Genomic DNA, 15,380 nt, shown 5'->3' with positions numbered 1-15,380 from the left:
GCCCTCCCCACAGCATGTGGCTCCTAGGAGTTGAAAGAGCACACTTTTACCCGTGGGATCTCATCTCAAGCCTGAGACATCCGTTCCACCAGGGGCTATGCCGGTGCCATTGGTGGCTGTGCTCACACGGGCAGGGTATCTGTCTCCTTGAGGATGCAGCCTGGCTAACAGTGGTGGCATGTTGCCAAAACTAGTCCTGCACCGTTCCAGAGGTGCCAGGTTCTAAGATGCTTTTAAATGGGCATCTTGGGGCTGGAGAGACAGGCTCAGCGGTTAAGAGCACTGGCTGTTCTTCTAGAGGATCCGGGGTTCAATTCCCAGCACCCACACGGCAGCTTACAAGTGTCTGTAATTCTAGTTCCAGGGACTGTGTACGACACCCTCACGCAGAAACACATGCAGACAAAACACCAATGTGCACGACATAAAAATAAATTGTTTAAAATGGGCATCTCGGAGATGATGAAGTGTAAGGCTATGGAAGAGGCCACATGGACAAGGCCACTTGGTCCTTTATGAATTATGTGAGTTTCATCTTGTGTTTCACGGTTAAATCTCACTCTCTTCTTGCTTTATGTGCAGAGGGCGGGCGTCTGCCTCGCGCAGTTAGTGTGACGATAAAGGACATGATTTGTTTTACGTATAAATCTGAAGCTCGTTCTTAACTGGCTTCGAGAATACATGTTTTTGTTGTCATGGGGGTGGGCGTGGGCATGCATATACACATGTGTGTGCAGATGTGAACACCTGCCAGACAGGTGATGTTAGGTGTTCTCTACCGCTCAACGTCTTTCTCTATTGACATAGCATCTCTCACTTTACCTGAAGCTATGCTGACAGCCACCAAGGTGCAGCATTAACCCCTCCTGTTGTCCCTCTCACTCAGCACTGATGTTACAGGCCTGTGCAGCTACGCCTACACGCCGGGAATACACACTCAGGTTAGCATGCTTTCGTAGCTCTTACCCGTTGATCCATCCTCCACCCCTTGCTCCCCCACCCCCACCCCAACATAGTAGGGTCTTACTATGCAGCACATATTGGTCTAGAATGTGTTGTCAATCCTCCTGCCTCAACCTTCTAGATACTGGAACTACAGGAATGTACCGCCACACCAGGCTTGAGAATGTTTTAATTATAGGTTATTCCTTTTCAGTCTCACAGTGCCCCCTTCCTTTGGGAGAGGCAGTTACCAGAGTTACAGAGGCGACGTCACAAAGAGGGCCTTAGAGATGTGATAATTCAGCGGCTTCCTCGTTCCCCAGAACAATCAAGTGTTTGCCTAAAGACAGAGGATTCAAACTCAGATATTGTCACTCCAGTTCCGGGGCTCCATCTGAACCACGCCAGCCTGGGAGAGGCCCTGGGCAGACAGGATCCCAGAGAGCACCGGAAATCAGATTTCTTCTTAGAGGATCTGGTTCTCAGGTGGTGAGGCTAGCGTGAGCGGTTGCAATCCGAGAAGATTCTAGAAAAGCTGTATGTCAGGGAACAATGGAGGGCTACTGTCTCTGCTTTCCCTGCTTAGGGGGGGCAACTGGATGACTGATTCCTTGGGAACCCAGTTCATGGCATCAGAGAGATCAAAGCAAAGAGCTGAGTGTCCCTGACTCCCACGTTTAGAGCATGATGGCGGGTCATGCCAGGGGCTGTGATCCAGGATGCTCTGATGAGTCATTGCCAGACACGAGTGACTTTGAGAAGCAAGTTTTCCAAATTGATCTCTACCTTTGGGGAAACTGAGTCTCCAGGATGGGGGAGAAAAGGGCTGAGGTTACACAGCTAAGAAGGACGAGACTGAGTGATTGTGTACAGGACTTCTGAAACCTACTCCCGACTCGAGGGTGAGGATTCAGCTGGGCTCCGGTTATCTGAGGGCCAACAGGGCAGGGATGTCAGGAACTCCAGTCTACTATGGCATTGGGCCTTCAGGAAACGATTCTCCAAAGAGATTCGGTTAAAATTAGAGCATCACGGTTCCCAGCCAACGAGCCTTCCTTCTGTATGTGAGTTGACGTGACGGGGAAAACACTACTAACAGCTATTTCCCAGAGACTCTGCTAAAGCGGAACCAAGACTGCCTCTTGGTATCATGACTGTAGTACCACCCTGAGGCTGCTTCCTGGGTTTTAACTTCAGCTCTCTGCCTCTAGACCCTTGGAAAGCTCTGGGCCAATCTCTTTGTTTTGTGTCCTCGATTTACAGTAAAAGCTGGGCCATTCATTTGCCAAGTCCTTCTTAGTGCTAACTTTCTTTCATATGGGTACTTCGGTGGCCCCACTTGACATCCGTGGGGTAAATAAATATCAAATAATTCACGTGTGTTGACCACTCGCTGGGCACTCGAATACCGCTGTATTCACTTTCTTGTTTGGCCCACAAAGACCCCTGTGTGGGTCTGAATGATACTTACCTACAAGGGTCCTTATGGAAATGAGGAAATACCTATGAAGTGCTTCAACGGCCGCTGGTGCACAGTGAGGGCTCAATAAATCTATTTTTCTTTCCTGTTCTGCAGATGGGCTTTTAAGTGTCTTGCCCACAGTCAGAGAGCTAGACTGTGACAGAACAGATTCAAACCCAGGGAGTGTGGGCCTGGAGCCCTGTGTTCTTGGCTGGCATTCTTCAGTGTCTCCTGAAAGGGTGCAGGAGCAAGCCTTACAGAGCAGCCGGGGACTGAATACCACGGAGGTATCTATCCCCCAAAGCGCGCTATTTCTCCATGGAAGACCCAGTGCCACGGTGATCAGTTTCACCTGCAGGTGGAATTGGGCCGGCAGGATGGCAATGCCATTGTCACTCCCGATCGCCGCAACTGTTGTTGGAAGTTCCAGCAGGTGACCCACAGAAAGGACCCACACACACGTTCCCCTGTCCGTTTGCAGTCCATCAAGGAAGGAGCCCAGCCACGTAAACATGGACATGAGGTGAAGGGAGGGAAGGTGCTAGGCTGGGCGGAGGGGAGAGATCTGGCAGGAGGTGAGACACTGGTTTGCTGGATCCAGTCTGAAATCAGAGGGAGAGCTGGTGGAAGGAACATTCTAGAATCTTCCCTGTAGCTCTTTTTTTTCCTCGTCCTGCCCTCGTGAAGGAATTCCAAGAGTGGGAGTGGCTAAACCAAGAAGCTTCTGGGTGAACCAGCCAAACCAAATCCAGGACCTTGGGGGACTACAGGATCTGAGGGCAAGAATGTGGACACAGGTGTTCTGAGAGAAGGGAGCCGGAGAAAGGGAGAGAGGTATTTTAGAGAAACGGGGGCATAGGCCTTCCCAGAGCAAATGTCATCACCTCCAGAGAGCAAATACCAAGAGCCAAGTCCCAGACACCTGCCATCTCTCGGCCTGCCTGCTTTAATTTTTACTGGGGACGGAGGCACATGTGGCTTCCACGGTGCGTGGAGGTCAGGGCGTAATTCTCAGGAGTCGGTTCTCTCCTGCCACCTTGTGGGATCCAGGAACCGACCTCAGGTCATCAGAACTGTGTGCGAGTGCTTGTGCCCAGTGTACCATTTCATCAGCCCACAAGGTGGGTGTTGGGGGTGCTTTCCACACTCCTCCCTTCTCAGGAAGTCAGTGGGGCGCAGTAGAAAGCTTCTGACAGCGACTTAAGCCTGAGCCGTTATTTTGCCATCGTTGTGGAAATCCTGGAACAGCGCCACGTGCTAGGCAGAGCCTTCTTTCACAAAGTCGTTGCTTTGCGCGTTGTCCTCTTATGCACGAGGAGGTGAACGTTGATGCCCATACAGACAGGTGTTGCCAGAGCCAGGGAGTGGTAACTGCTGTTGGGTACCTGGGGGAGAGAAGGCTGGCGGGTCAGTGATGGTGGAGGTTCCTATAGTAAGCTTGTAAGCTGTGCGGTGACCTAATTCCCACAGTGCACAGGTGTCTCTCCAAGGATCACATCACCAATGCACACCGTCAAAGGCTCAGCTCCCTGCAACATCTGTGGTCAGCACTTTTGATGGGTCCTCTTCCTGCACGGCCACACCACGCTTACAAGATGGGGCCGTCTCGTGCGTTGCATGAAGGAAACACCTTTTAACAAGGTTATTTAGCATAAAGGCAGCTTTAGCAAGGTATGACCCGAGGTTTAGCCCAATGGTGACATCCTGAATCCACCTAGACCCCGAAGGTGCCTGCTTCATAGTTTCCTTCCTTAACTTGGTCCTCTGCCCTCCCTGTCCACACTCCATTACTGTCCATTCGTTCTCCCAACCCCTTGGCTTCTCACATCTCTCTGGCTTATCTGTCGTGCGTGGTTTACCGCCTCAGGGAGAGCCTTGGCCACATCCCCTATTGTGGAATGTCCCAAGGCTCATTCCCTGTTTGAAGCATGGACCTCGTCTCACAAGGCATACAGTACCTTATTCATTATGCCTAGCTGGGACTGGGCTGCTGGGTGGGTTCACTGAGAGTGGAAAGAGGAGACTGGGGGATGGGGTGGGTGCATCTCTCAGGTCACCTTGTATTGCTTCGCACATGGGCACAGAACAAAGGTGTGTGACCTAAAGGCCCCACCAGCAGCCGGGAGACCCCACCCCCAGCCCCACCCCCAGCAAGCTGCACCCGGCCTCACCTTTCTTTTGGTCTTAGGTCTAGCAGACGTGGTGTGTCTAACAGACACAAGGATGGTAAAAATAACCACCTTGCACACAAAACCTTTTGGTCTTCACATGCATCAGCAGTATCCTGACCCACGGCTTTGGTATTTGATATTCCCGTTGCCTTCTCTCAGGTTCTCAGCACCTTTTCTGCTGGCTAGCTACTTCCTACTTTCTGAATGCCCGAGAACGCCACCTTCTCAGAGGCTTCTGTGACCGCCTGCTGCCCTTGGTTCACCATCCCAGCACCTTGATTTTTTTCCCCCCTGAATGCTGTACACCTCAGAAACATTTGCTTATGACTGGAGCGTGTCTCCCACCCTACTCTGGAAGGGCAGTGCCTGGTCTTTGTCCTCTGCGTTCATTAAAGCTCCCCAGAGTCACGTATTCCACACCACACTTCACCCTCTTAGCAGGTTCTGTGTGTGAGGTGGTTATTTTTATCACCCTCGTGTCTGTTAGAGGAACAAGGAAAGGTGTCTCAGCGTCCAAATCAAATTAAGGGAAAGGAGGAGGAAGGCTTTCAAACTTGAGGGCAGGGCCAGAGGCGGAAGAGTGTTATCAGGAGATGAAACATCTAAGCTATGGAGACTATGCATGTGAACCAGCCTGGGGCAGGAAGAACCAGCCTGCCCATTGTGGGGTGGTGAGGAGAGCTGCCGTGGAGTGTACACTGTTCTTAGATTGGAGAAGGGGTGGAGGCTTTAGACTGGGATCCTTCCCACCTAGCACTTGGAAGGAGAGAGCTGGGAATGGGGTGAACAGGGCAGTGCTCTGCTGGACAGCCACGAAGAGGGAAGTTTGGGCAGCACAGGGAATGTGGATAGCGACTTAACCGTTCAAATGTAGTCGGCAGAGACTCACCACCCAGTGTTACGCTTGGCAGAATGTGACCTGCTCCTCCACCTTAATGCCTCCCTAGAAAAGACATGCCGAACACTCCGGTCAGCTTTGGCCAGAGGCACCTCTAGGAAAGCAGCACCTCTCTGTGAGACCAACGAGGGACCTGTTGGTGTCTCTAGCGCTCCAGTTACCTGCCATGCTCCTTGACAGGTGTTGCTGTGTGCCCCTTACAAAGTGCACCTGGCAGAACCTTCCCTGTTTCCCTGGCAACGCATCCGGGCTGTTTTTCCAGGAAGGCGGGTTGTGAAACCTTCAGGAATGTTTGTGCTCATTCAGAGATTTGTAATTAAGAAGGGGCAGAACTCGCTCTGGCCTGGCACCTTGCCCGGCTTCCCTCTTGTTCTTCCAGCAGCTGGGTCATGTGACTTTTATGATTGGGGTTTTAGGCGGGCCCAGGACACTGGGGGCTAGAGGCAGGGACTACCTGACCTGGCCAGGTAAGGGGTTGAGGCTGGAGGTTTCAGGTCCTGGCTACATCTGACAGCTTTGCCTCTCACTAGGAGACAGGGAAGGAGGGACAGACAGGCAGACAGTGTCAGAGAGAGAGAGAGAGAGAGAGAGAGAGAGAGAGAGAGAGAGAGAGAGAGAGAGTATGTGTGTGTGTGTGTTAGTGTGTGTGTGTCTCTGTGTGTGTCTCTGTGTGTGTGTGTGTGTGTGTGTGTGTGTAAAGCTTAAACACTTCTCTTCATACTGATTCTCTGAATGACACCTCTCTGCACACTGAATAATTCATCTCCCCCTTGGCATTTGTTCCAGAGATTTCTGTCCAGATTTCTGTAAGTTGTATAGTTCCTTCCCATAGCAACTTTCCTGTTTCCCATAGAGGCGCACTGAGCGTCAACTGGCTGCTCCCCCACGGCTGCATCCAAGAGAGAACCCAAATACAAAACCCAATGCCTTTCTCTCTCCTTTGGCTGCTCTTTCTAACGGCAAGCCCTATTGCTGCACGTCCCTTCCTGTTGGCAAAATGTCTGCCGTCACTGCTGACGGGAATCGCTATCTTCCTCATACCCTTCATATCATATTATTGGTGCTAGGGCTAATGACCAGAGCCTCACCTCCTTGATGGAAACCGGAGCAGCGTGTGGAGTTGATGAGTTTCTGGAAACTTGTTGCAGTTTGGATCCTGTTCTCCTGTCTGATACATTCCTGTTCCCGGTACCTTGAGAGCCTGAATTTGTACGGATGACTTGGAAACATTTAACTGTCCTATGTATAGAGTGTGAAAAAAGAAAAAGAAATAAAGAAGGAAGGACATGACCGCTCCCAAGTATGGCGGAAGAGAAGGCTTACTGTAGATATGGGGAAGAGAGTGTCGGTGGAGGCAACGACAAGTGAGAGAGCCCAGAGGGAACATGGCCAGACTAAGCTGGGCCATGTTGAGAGAAAAGCCACCAACCAAGAGAGGCTGTTGGGGCAAGAGGGTAAAGGGTAGACTAAAAGGGACAGGGACTGGTATAGCAAAGTGGCTGAGTTATATAAGGAGGGGCAGCTGGGGGCAGGGTATGCCAGTCAGAAGGGCTCTATGACAGGGCCCTAAGAGATGCTTCGAGAAGCTAGTGGTCAGTGTCTGCTTGGATATGTTAATGGGCACCTCAGTAGTTTATCCTGGGATTGAGACCTAGCATCTAGGAGTCATGGGTTGTCTAGTGAACACCTTCGTACCAATGGCTGAAGACACTCATCGTGGAGTACTCCAGTGCCTCTTGTCTTTCTCACACATCCCCGTCCAGTCTCCTGGGCTAGCACAGCTCCAGGTTGTTGTGAGACCCACTGGGTCTTGTCCATTTTTATTGGCAAAGCTTTGGCCTCTAGCACTGGAACTGCTGGTTCATTAACTCTGCATTGTTAAGTGTGTGCTTTCATTTGTAGAACCGAATAAGAACATACACTACCCAGAGAGGGAACATGGTTTTCATAGCATGCTTTGTAGGCCTAGACGGAGCCATTGTTCAATACTTAATTTTGCTTACTTTATAGCTGTTACCACAAATTTAGTTTAAAATAAAGTTAAAACTATGTTAAAATTCTTATATCTAGGTTTTTTGTTTGTTTGTTTGTTTTATTTTGTTTTAAGATAGTTTCCTACTGTATAGTCCTGGCTGGCCTGGAACTTGCTATGGAGACCAGGTTGGCCTCAAACCTACAGAGTCTCTGCCTCTGCCTCTGCCTCTGCCTCTGCCTCTGCCCCTGCCCCTGTCCCTGCCCCTGCCTCTTCTGCCTCCCCTGTGTGCTGAGATTAAAGGCATGTGCTACCATACCTGCCTAGATTATTATTTTTTTTTTGTAAGTTTAGTCTCATGTAGCCTAGGCTAGCTTCCAATTTGCAGTGTAGGCAAGGTTGGCCTTGAGCTTCAGCTCCCCCTGCCTCCACTTCTGAAATTATAGGTGTGTGCACCCATACACAGTTGTATGTGGTGCTGGGGGATACCACTCAGGACTTTGAGCATGCCAGGCAAGTATTCTACCTACTGAATCATATCCCTAGCCTCAGACAACATTTTAAATCAGATCTGTCAGTTTCTCCACACTCCTCTCCCGTCCCTTTCCCCCCTTCCCCACTTTCCTTTTCCTTTGCAGCTCTCTCGAGAACATTATAGACTTATAACCAGGTATACCATTGTAACCTGTGACCCTAGCACTCAGTAGGCTGGGGACAGAAATAACAGGAGTTTGCGGCCAGCCTGGGTTACATAGTGAACCCTGTCTCAAAACAAACATTAAAGGAGAGAAAGACTATCGTAGCCTTTTCAGCTCCAGTTCCCCCTTGTGTGTGTTCGTTCATAGGGGTACACATATGTACACAGGCCCAAGGTTGACTGATAGCAGGGCTCTTGGCTGATCACACTTCTCTCTTTGAGAGAGACTTGTCAGCCAAACCTGAAGCTTACCTGTATGGACAGTATCCCTGACCACCTTGCTCCAGGAACGCCTTGTCTCTGCCTTCCAAGGTTGAAGTTACATGTGGGTTTCCACACTCTCACCTTGCACTTTTTGGGTTCTGGGGAAGTAAACTCTGATGATCTGGTAAACACATTAACTGCTGTGCCATCCCCCCAAATACACACACAGCCTTTGTTAATCTACTCAGCAACCTGAATTACCTATATCAGTCCCCACTTCACAGATGAAAAATTCTGAGCTTCTGGGAGGTTACGTTCTTGCCCAACTTACACAACTAAAGAACAATGCTTATTGGATCTTTATTTGATTATATTTCTTAGTTTATTGCCTATAAAAACATACCCCTGGCCTCAGTTTCAGGGAGCCACAGTCTCCCACAATGCAGCTGTGAATTATTAACCAAAGCCAATTTGGTGGCTACCGGTCACAATCTCTGAAACTCTGAGTAGGAAGCAAGCATGTGGACAAGTCAGGGTCTAGTCTGCCAGTGGCTTTTTCGGCATCACTGTGCCTCTTTGTCCCCATGGAGTTTTATGTTTGGTTTAGATGTAGTCAACTTTCCATCTCTCTATCAAATGCCTACAACGACGACAGGCTTACAGAGAGAAAAGCCATTTTAGAGGCTTCAGTCTATAAATGACTGACTGTCTTGCCTTAAGCTTGTATCGAGGCGACAGATCTTGACAGGAGTATGTGACAGAGCAAAGCTGTTCACTTCATAGCCAGAAGGCAAGAGATGAGAAGAAAAGGCTGGGGTCCCACTCTCTCCTCTTTAGGAAGCACATACCCCCAGTGATCTGGGGACCTCGCATTAAGTCTTAATACCTAAGGGTTCCATCACTTCCCGTCGCACTCAGCCAGGGGCCAAGCCCCTAACACACATCCCTGCAGCAAAGAGTTTAAGAGAAAGCAATCATCCGGGTTAAGGAAGAGATGGTCAAAGAAGCATCGCCCTTCCCTTCCCATTGTACCTCAGCTTGCCAGTATGTGGAAAGAGTGGGGAACAGTCTCTTGGGCTTCCAGAACTGACTGGAATGAGGAAAGAACAGACAGAAACTCAGGAACATTAGAGTGAGTGTTTTAGAGTCAGGGAGATAAAAATGAGAGCTATGTAGCCTGACAGCCTCAATTCTCTCTCTGGAGCCCAACAGTGACACAAAGTTTCGATCCCTACTGCAAGATGGGAGTCAGAGACAGGAGAAACACACAGTAGCAGAACAAGAGAGACCCTCTCTAACCTGCACACCCGCATGATAGCATGCGGTTATTCTAGACAGAAGCAGCTCTGGGATTACTTAGAAGTGGCTGCCTCCAGGAGCCACTGATGCCATGTGTTAGTTTCCTAGCTCCCTGTTCTCTGGTTGAACCCTCGGACAAATGGTGTATGGTGCCGTCTTCCAGCCTCGACAAGCCTTTGATGCTCCAGTTGCCTGATTTGTTTATCTGTCTGATTTAGCCACTAAGGCTTGGGTGATTACCACCAGTTCACACTCTGTGAGATGGGGCCTCGGAGAGTTATTATTGCCAAAAAATCAGTTTGGCCAGCCCAGTTGAGGAGAGCCAGCAGTGGGTGCAGGCATTTTGAGATCCAACTCAATCAGCAAATAAATATGGCTTGCTGGCTAGACTCCTGGGGCTGGAGCGTCTGTTGCTCTAGAGCTCATGGGAGGCTAGCTTTTCCAAAGGCAAATGGGCGTGACAAATACAAGACAGGGCCAGGACAAAGACCAGAGTGGGCCTGGCCAGCCAGCTACAGGTGGAAAAGCCAGAGGGGGCTGGAATCCAAGTCATGAAGCCAAGACTTGGCCTCAGAGCTGCTGTGCAAAAAAATATCATCTGGAGATGCAGAAACCCAAGGTTTAGACAGAAGGATGACTTGCCGAAGCCACTATCACGTTAGAGGCAAAATATTTGGACAGGAATCCATTCTCTACCTTCCCCCATATCCTTACCCTGATGTTACAGTGGGACAGCTTTACCTTCCCAGAGACTCAAGGCACAGCAGGACTGGTGTTACAGTACAAAACGTCTGGATGTGCTGACCAGTGAGGAGGAACGGGGAGTCCGGAAAAACAGCACATCGTAGCAGTGTTGGGACTGCTTGCTGATGGAGTGTGTCTCCTGTCTTCCTTGCCAGGTACACCAAACCACTCACCTTTGCTGACTGCATTAGCGACGAGTTGCCGCTGGGATGGGAAGAAGCGTATGATCCACAGGTTGGAGATTACTTCATAGACCACAATACCAGTAAGTTCTTCACTGCCCTTCCACTCCCCAGACCCCGTCCCCACGTCTATCCCCTTCCCTTCTCGAGTCCACCTCCACAGAAGCACCAGCAGAGCCTTGGAGGCAGATTGTGTTTTGTTTAATGCAGACTCAAGAGATGTCAGTGAGGATATAGATAGATAATGTATGCTCGTGTGAAAACAACAGTTCGAAAGGTTTTTTTTAATAGACTCTTCTCTCCGCTCCAGCCTGCTCCTCGGTTTTAGAGGCTGACGATTTCCTCTGTATCGTTTTTGGCATATCATTTTTGTAATATTTCCAATCATGTGTTGGTGTGTGTGCCTACATACGTATTTTTACATGTTTATGAATGGCTTCTTTTCCCATTAAAAAAAAAAACAGCTACACTTTGTCATTTTGGAGTATATGAAGCCCTAGCAAGCCTCTAGCTTGCTAGCTACACAAAGCGTCTTACGTTCATGCAGGTAGGTCCGTAATAGATTAGCGTGTTGGTCAGCCCACTTTCATTGCCTGTGTGACCACAGTATTGGACCTAAAATGCATATTTCTACTACGGCTGTCTCCTTCTGGGACCGTGACGGAGGAACTATTTGAGAAAGGCAGAAACGTCTTGAGGAGGACAGAGGAGAGATGCTTTAGCTAAAGAGAGACAGTGTGTGCATCGTCTTAGCCAAGATTACCTCTGTCCTCTGAAATGCTGTGCAGTGGGACAGGGTTTTCCCATCTTAAGTAGTCTTTACAACCCTAAGATTCTCTTTATCCTTTCAGGCAAGAGGAAGATGAAGGGGAGCAGGGCGAGCCTGGCAAGGTCTGAAGGCTGATTCTAGGCTACCAACTCCGAACTGCCCTCCGCATCCCGAGTGCACACTCTGGGCTGTGGGCTGCAGAGACTCTCAGTAGACAGTGTCTTCTCCAGTCCTCCCGGGGACCCTGTGGCACATTAGGCTAATTATCTTCATCTTATTAAGATTTTGGCTGCTCAGTTCTCAGAGATAAGATATGTCTGAAGGCCAGCATGATAGTGCATGCCTGTACTCCCAGCACTAAGAGACTGAGGACGAAAGTGATGAGTTTGAGGCCATCTGGAAAACAGTGATTTTCCCCAGGACAGCTTTGGACCCATCTCAACAAGGGTCCCCTGAACTGGGATTTGAACTGATACCGAAGAATGGAGTTGGACTTTCCGTTCATCCATCTCCCCTTCTAAGTATCCTCTATCTGTCGTCACTGTCTTCTGGGGAAGTTACTGTGTCTAACTCTATCTAGTTCCAAGCCTTTGCTCGCAGAGGCACGCAGTAGGTATGCGCTTACCCTTGCTAAGTAGAGAAGGGCCCCTGTGAGCGGATGCATGAGTAAGTGAATGAACGAGCCCACTGTTGTTGGCAGGTAAGTGTGGAAGGATATCTGAAAGGCAGCTAATGGCATTAATAGCATTGTTGGGGATAGCAAAGGTTTTTATTAGCACTCATGATTGCGTGCCGACTAATGAGAAGTAAATATGCCTAATTGAGTGTGTATGGGGAATGAGGTTAATGCTTGGAGGGCCGCATCAGATGCTGGGTTAAACACTGATGGACCGGAGCCCTAATCAGCCCTTCCCTGTTTTCAAATTGCTGAGAACATCCCCCTCATTAAAGTCTCATGGCAGGAGTGGGATTTTAATGTGCTTCTGGGAGTTGCTGGAGAAACAGAAGGGAGGGGGAGACCAGCAGGCTGTGGCGGAGTTAATTCTCCAGGGGATGATGGCAGAAGGTGGTGTGTGTGTGTGTGTGTGTGTGTGTGTGTGTGTGTGTGTGTGTTCATGCGCACTCACACAAGCCAAGAGTAATGAGGTGGGACCAAGCAAGAAGAATGCTATCTGGTGGTTTCACCAGCTCATAGGCTTTCCCTTTGGTTTGGAAGTAGTATTGTTGGGTGGAAGATACTATATCTGTAGATGTCATATTGAGACAAATGCAAGGAGGGAATGAGACTTTTGCAGCCTTAATCTTTAATCATTCAGAGTCATGGACCCAGAGCAATCTAACTTGTTTGTGCTGTCCTTGAGCAACATTCTTCTCTAATTCTGTCATAGTTTGGTTTTCGGTGGTTGTTGGAGCAAACACCACAACCAAAAGCAACTTGCAGGTCAGAGGATATTTTAGCTTACAGCTTACAAGACAATCATGGAAGGAAATCAGGGAAGGAACTCAAGGCAGGAACCTGGAGGCAGGAACTGAAGCAGAGATCATGAAGGGATACTGTTAACTGGCTTGTTCCCCATGGCTTGTTCAGGGTATTTCTTATAAAAACAACCCAGAACCACCTGCCCAGGGATGGTACCACTTACTTTCCCACAGGTAAACCTATGGAAGCAATGTCTCAGTTAAGGTTCCCTCCTCCCAGATGAGTCCAGTTTATTTTAGGTTGACATAAAACTAACAAGCAGATCCATTAGGACCGGGCTCCACGACCCTGTATTTTCTGTAGTGGCCTCCATCTGTTGCAAAGAAAAGTTTTCTTGCCGAGGAGGCTACATTGTTAGGGATTGTGCTGCTTTAGTAAGTTAATGGTTGTAGAGTCTCCCCCCACAACCATGATTTCATTAGCACTGAATGGTTAGCTAGGGTTCCAGTACCAGACATGATTTCCCTCTCGCTGATCGGATCTTAAATCCAGTTAGAGAGCAGTTGGTTACCACCAAGGCACGTGTGCCACTACTGCACCCTTAGGGCTATCGTGCCATGCTGGACATTGATTTGCTTCATAGGAGTCATTGCTGGGTAAGATTGCTGGTTGCATCCTTTCTTTGGAAGCTGGCATGGACCTGCTGGTACAATAAAGCTAGTCTTCAAGGAGAGGGCATTCAGATCAAATCCAGTTCCTGGGTCTCATTTTTATCTTTAGTTAATATTTTCACAGGTTTAGAGTATTACTTGGCTAGTTTTAATTTGTAGCTCTCCATATGGCAACAATGTTGCATATTCCCCAGATGTTCAGCCGTTTTGTTTTTGTTTTTTTTTTAAAGATTTATTCATTTATTATATATAAGTACACTGTAGCTGTCTTCAGATACATCAGAAGAGGGAATCGGATCTCTTTACAGATGGTTGTGAGCCACCATGTGGTTGCTGGGAATTGAACTCATGACCTCTGGAAGAGCAGTCGGGTGCTCTTAACCACTGAGCCATCTCTCCAGCCCTGTTTTTTTTTTTTAAACAGTGGCCCTACATGTTGTCACACTGTCAGAAATACTGTGTTGTTAACTTTGTGAAAAGCAGGTGTGTGGTGTGTATCAGAAACAGGAGGGGGGGCTGGAGAGATGGCTCAGTGGTTAAGAGCACCGACTGCTCTTCCCGAGGTCCTGAGTTCAAATCCCAGCAACCACATGGTGGCTCACAACCATCTGTAATGGGATCTGATGCCCTCTGGTGTGTCTGAAGACAGCTACAGTGTACTCATATATATAATAAATAAATAAAATTTAAAAAAAAGAAACAGGAGGGATGGGTGTGGTGGCACAGGCCTGTGATCCCAGCACAAGGGGTAGGAGAGGAGATGCAAAGTTCCGGAGTGTAGTAGCTGTATGCACACTGAGAATGTGTGTATAGGTTGAGATCTGGAGCTTAAGATGGAGTGAAGTGGTTCTCTGTGATGTCTCCAATAAACTAAGAGATGATCGCGGTGGCTGCCTTTCTGTGGGAGATATGTGTGGGAAAAAGGTGAGGGAATGATGGTTTGGGTTGTACACTTTGTAGTATGGTTAGCTGTCCAACTCCTTCATAACTTTATACATATGGACAACATGTGTAACTTTAGTAAGAACAAGAACTGAAAGAAATAGCCAGGATGATCTTGAGGTGCCTATCCAGGTAGGGCACTATCTACTGTGAGGGACAGCCATGGCAGCTGGAGGGCTGGGCTGTAGGAGGGCCATTTACAGAATGACTAGTTAAGAATCAGCAGCATTTAACCTGACTTCAGTGAGGCACCTGAGAACCTGGTTCCCGGAAGGCTAGACCTCAAGAGCGGCTGGTACAATTGCTTTCCATATGGAAATGTGGTAGAGGAGGGAACTCTTTACCTCACACCATATGGGCCGAGACCCTAAACATAAAAGCTACAATTATAAAACACCTAAAAGAAAACACAGGCAAAAAAAAAAACTGAGCCTGGTATGATAGCATAATATATCTCATCTCAGCACTAGATACTATACTTCATCTTAGCTAAAATTCGGAGGTGTGAGAGGTCCAGCATTAGAGAAGATAGAGTTGGACGACCTCTTGAGACCAGAAACTCAAGAACGATTGTGGGGTGGTGGGGAGGCAGGGTGGGGGTTAGGGATAGGGTTAGGGGGTGGAGGAAAACTGAAGTTAGGAGAAAATCTAAAACATTTTGAAACACACACAAACATATTTGGACAATATACAAAAAGCACTAACCATAAAATATAGTAAATCTAGCTTCCTCAAACTAAAGCCTCTCTTTTTCCCCTAAAAAGATGCCTTTTTCAAAAGAAACTGACAGTACGATAAAGGAGAAAATATTTGCACAGCACCTAGCATTCCGAGTATATAAAGGACTCTTGGGGTTGGGGATTTAGCTCAGTGGTAGAGCGCTTGCCTAGGAAGCGCAAGGCCCTGGGTTCGGTCCCCAGCTCCGAAAAAAAAAAAAAAAAAAGAACCAAAAAAAAAAAAAAAAAAAAGGACTCTTATACTAAGAAGCTCAAATATATGCTTACCAT

General features: G+C 48.4%; 1 protein-coding gene across 1 annotated transcript in view; it reads left to right on the top strand.

Moving 5' to 3' along the window:
- Nucleotides 1-15,380, top strand: part of Wwc1 (WW and C2 domain containing 1) — a 151,199-nt gene that overhangs the window by 61,413 nt on the left and 74,406 nt on the right. Inside the window, 1 exon segment of the mRNA NM_001427362.1 lies at nt 10,545-10,654. Within this exon segment, the coding sequence (NP_001414291.1) occupies nt 10,545-10,654 (110 nt within the window).

Source organism: Rattus norvegicus, chromosome 10 (genome assembly GCF_021556685.1).
Source record: "Rattus norvegicus strain SHRSP/BbbUtx chromosome 10, alternate assembly SHRSP_T2T, whole genome shotgun sequence".
NCBI lineage: Eukaryota > Metazoa > Chordata > Mammalia > Rodentia > Muridae > Rattus > Rattus norvegicus.
Note: the sequence above shows the minus strand (reverse complement) of the source record. Positions and strands in the feature narration are given on the sequence as shown.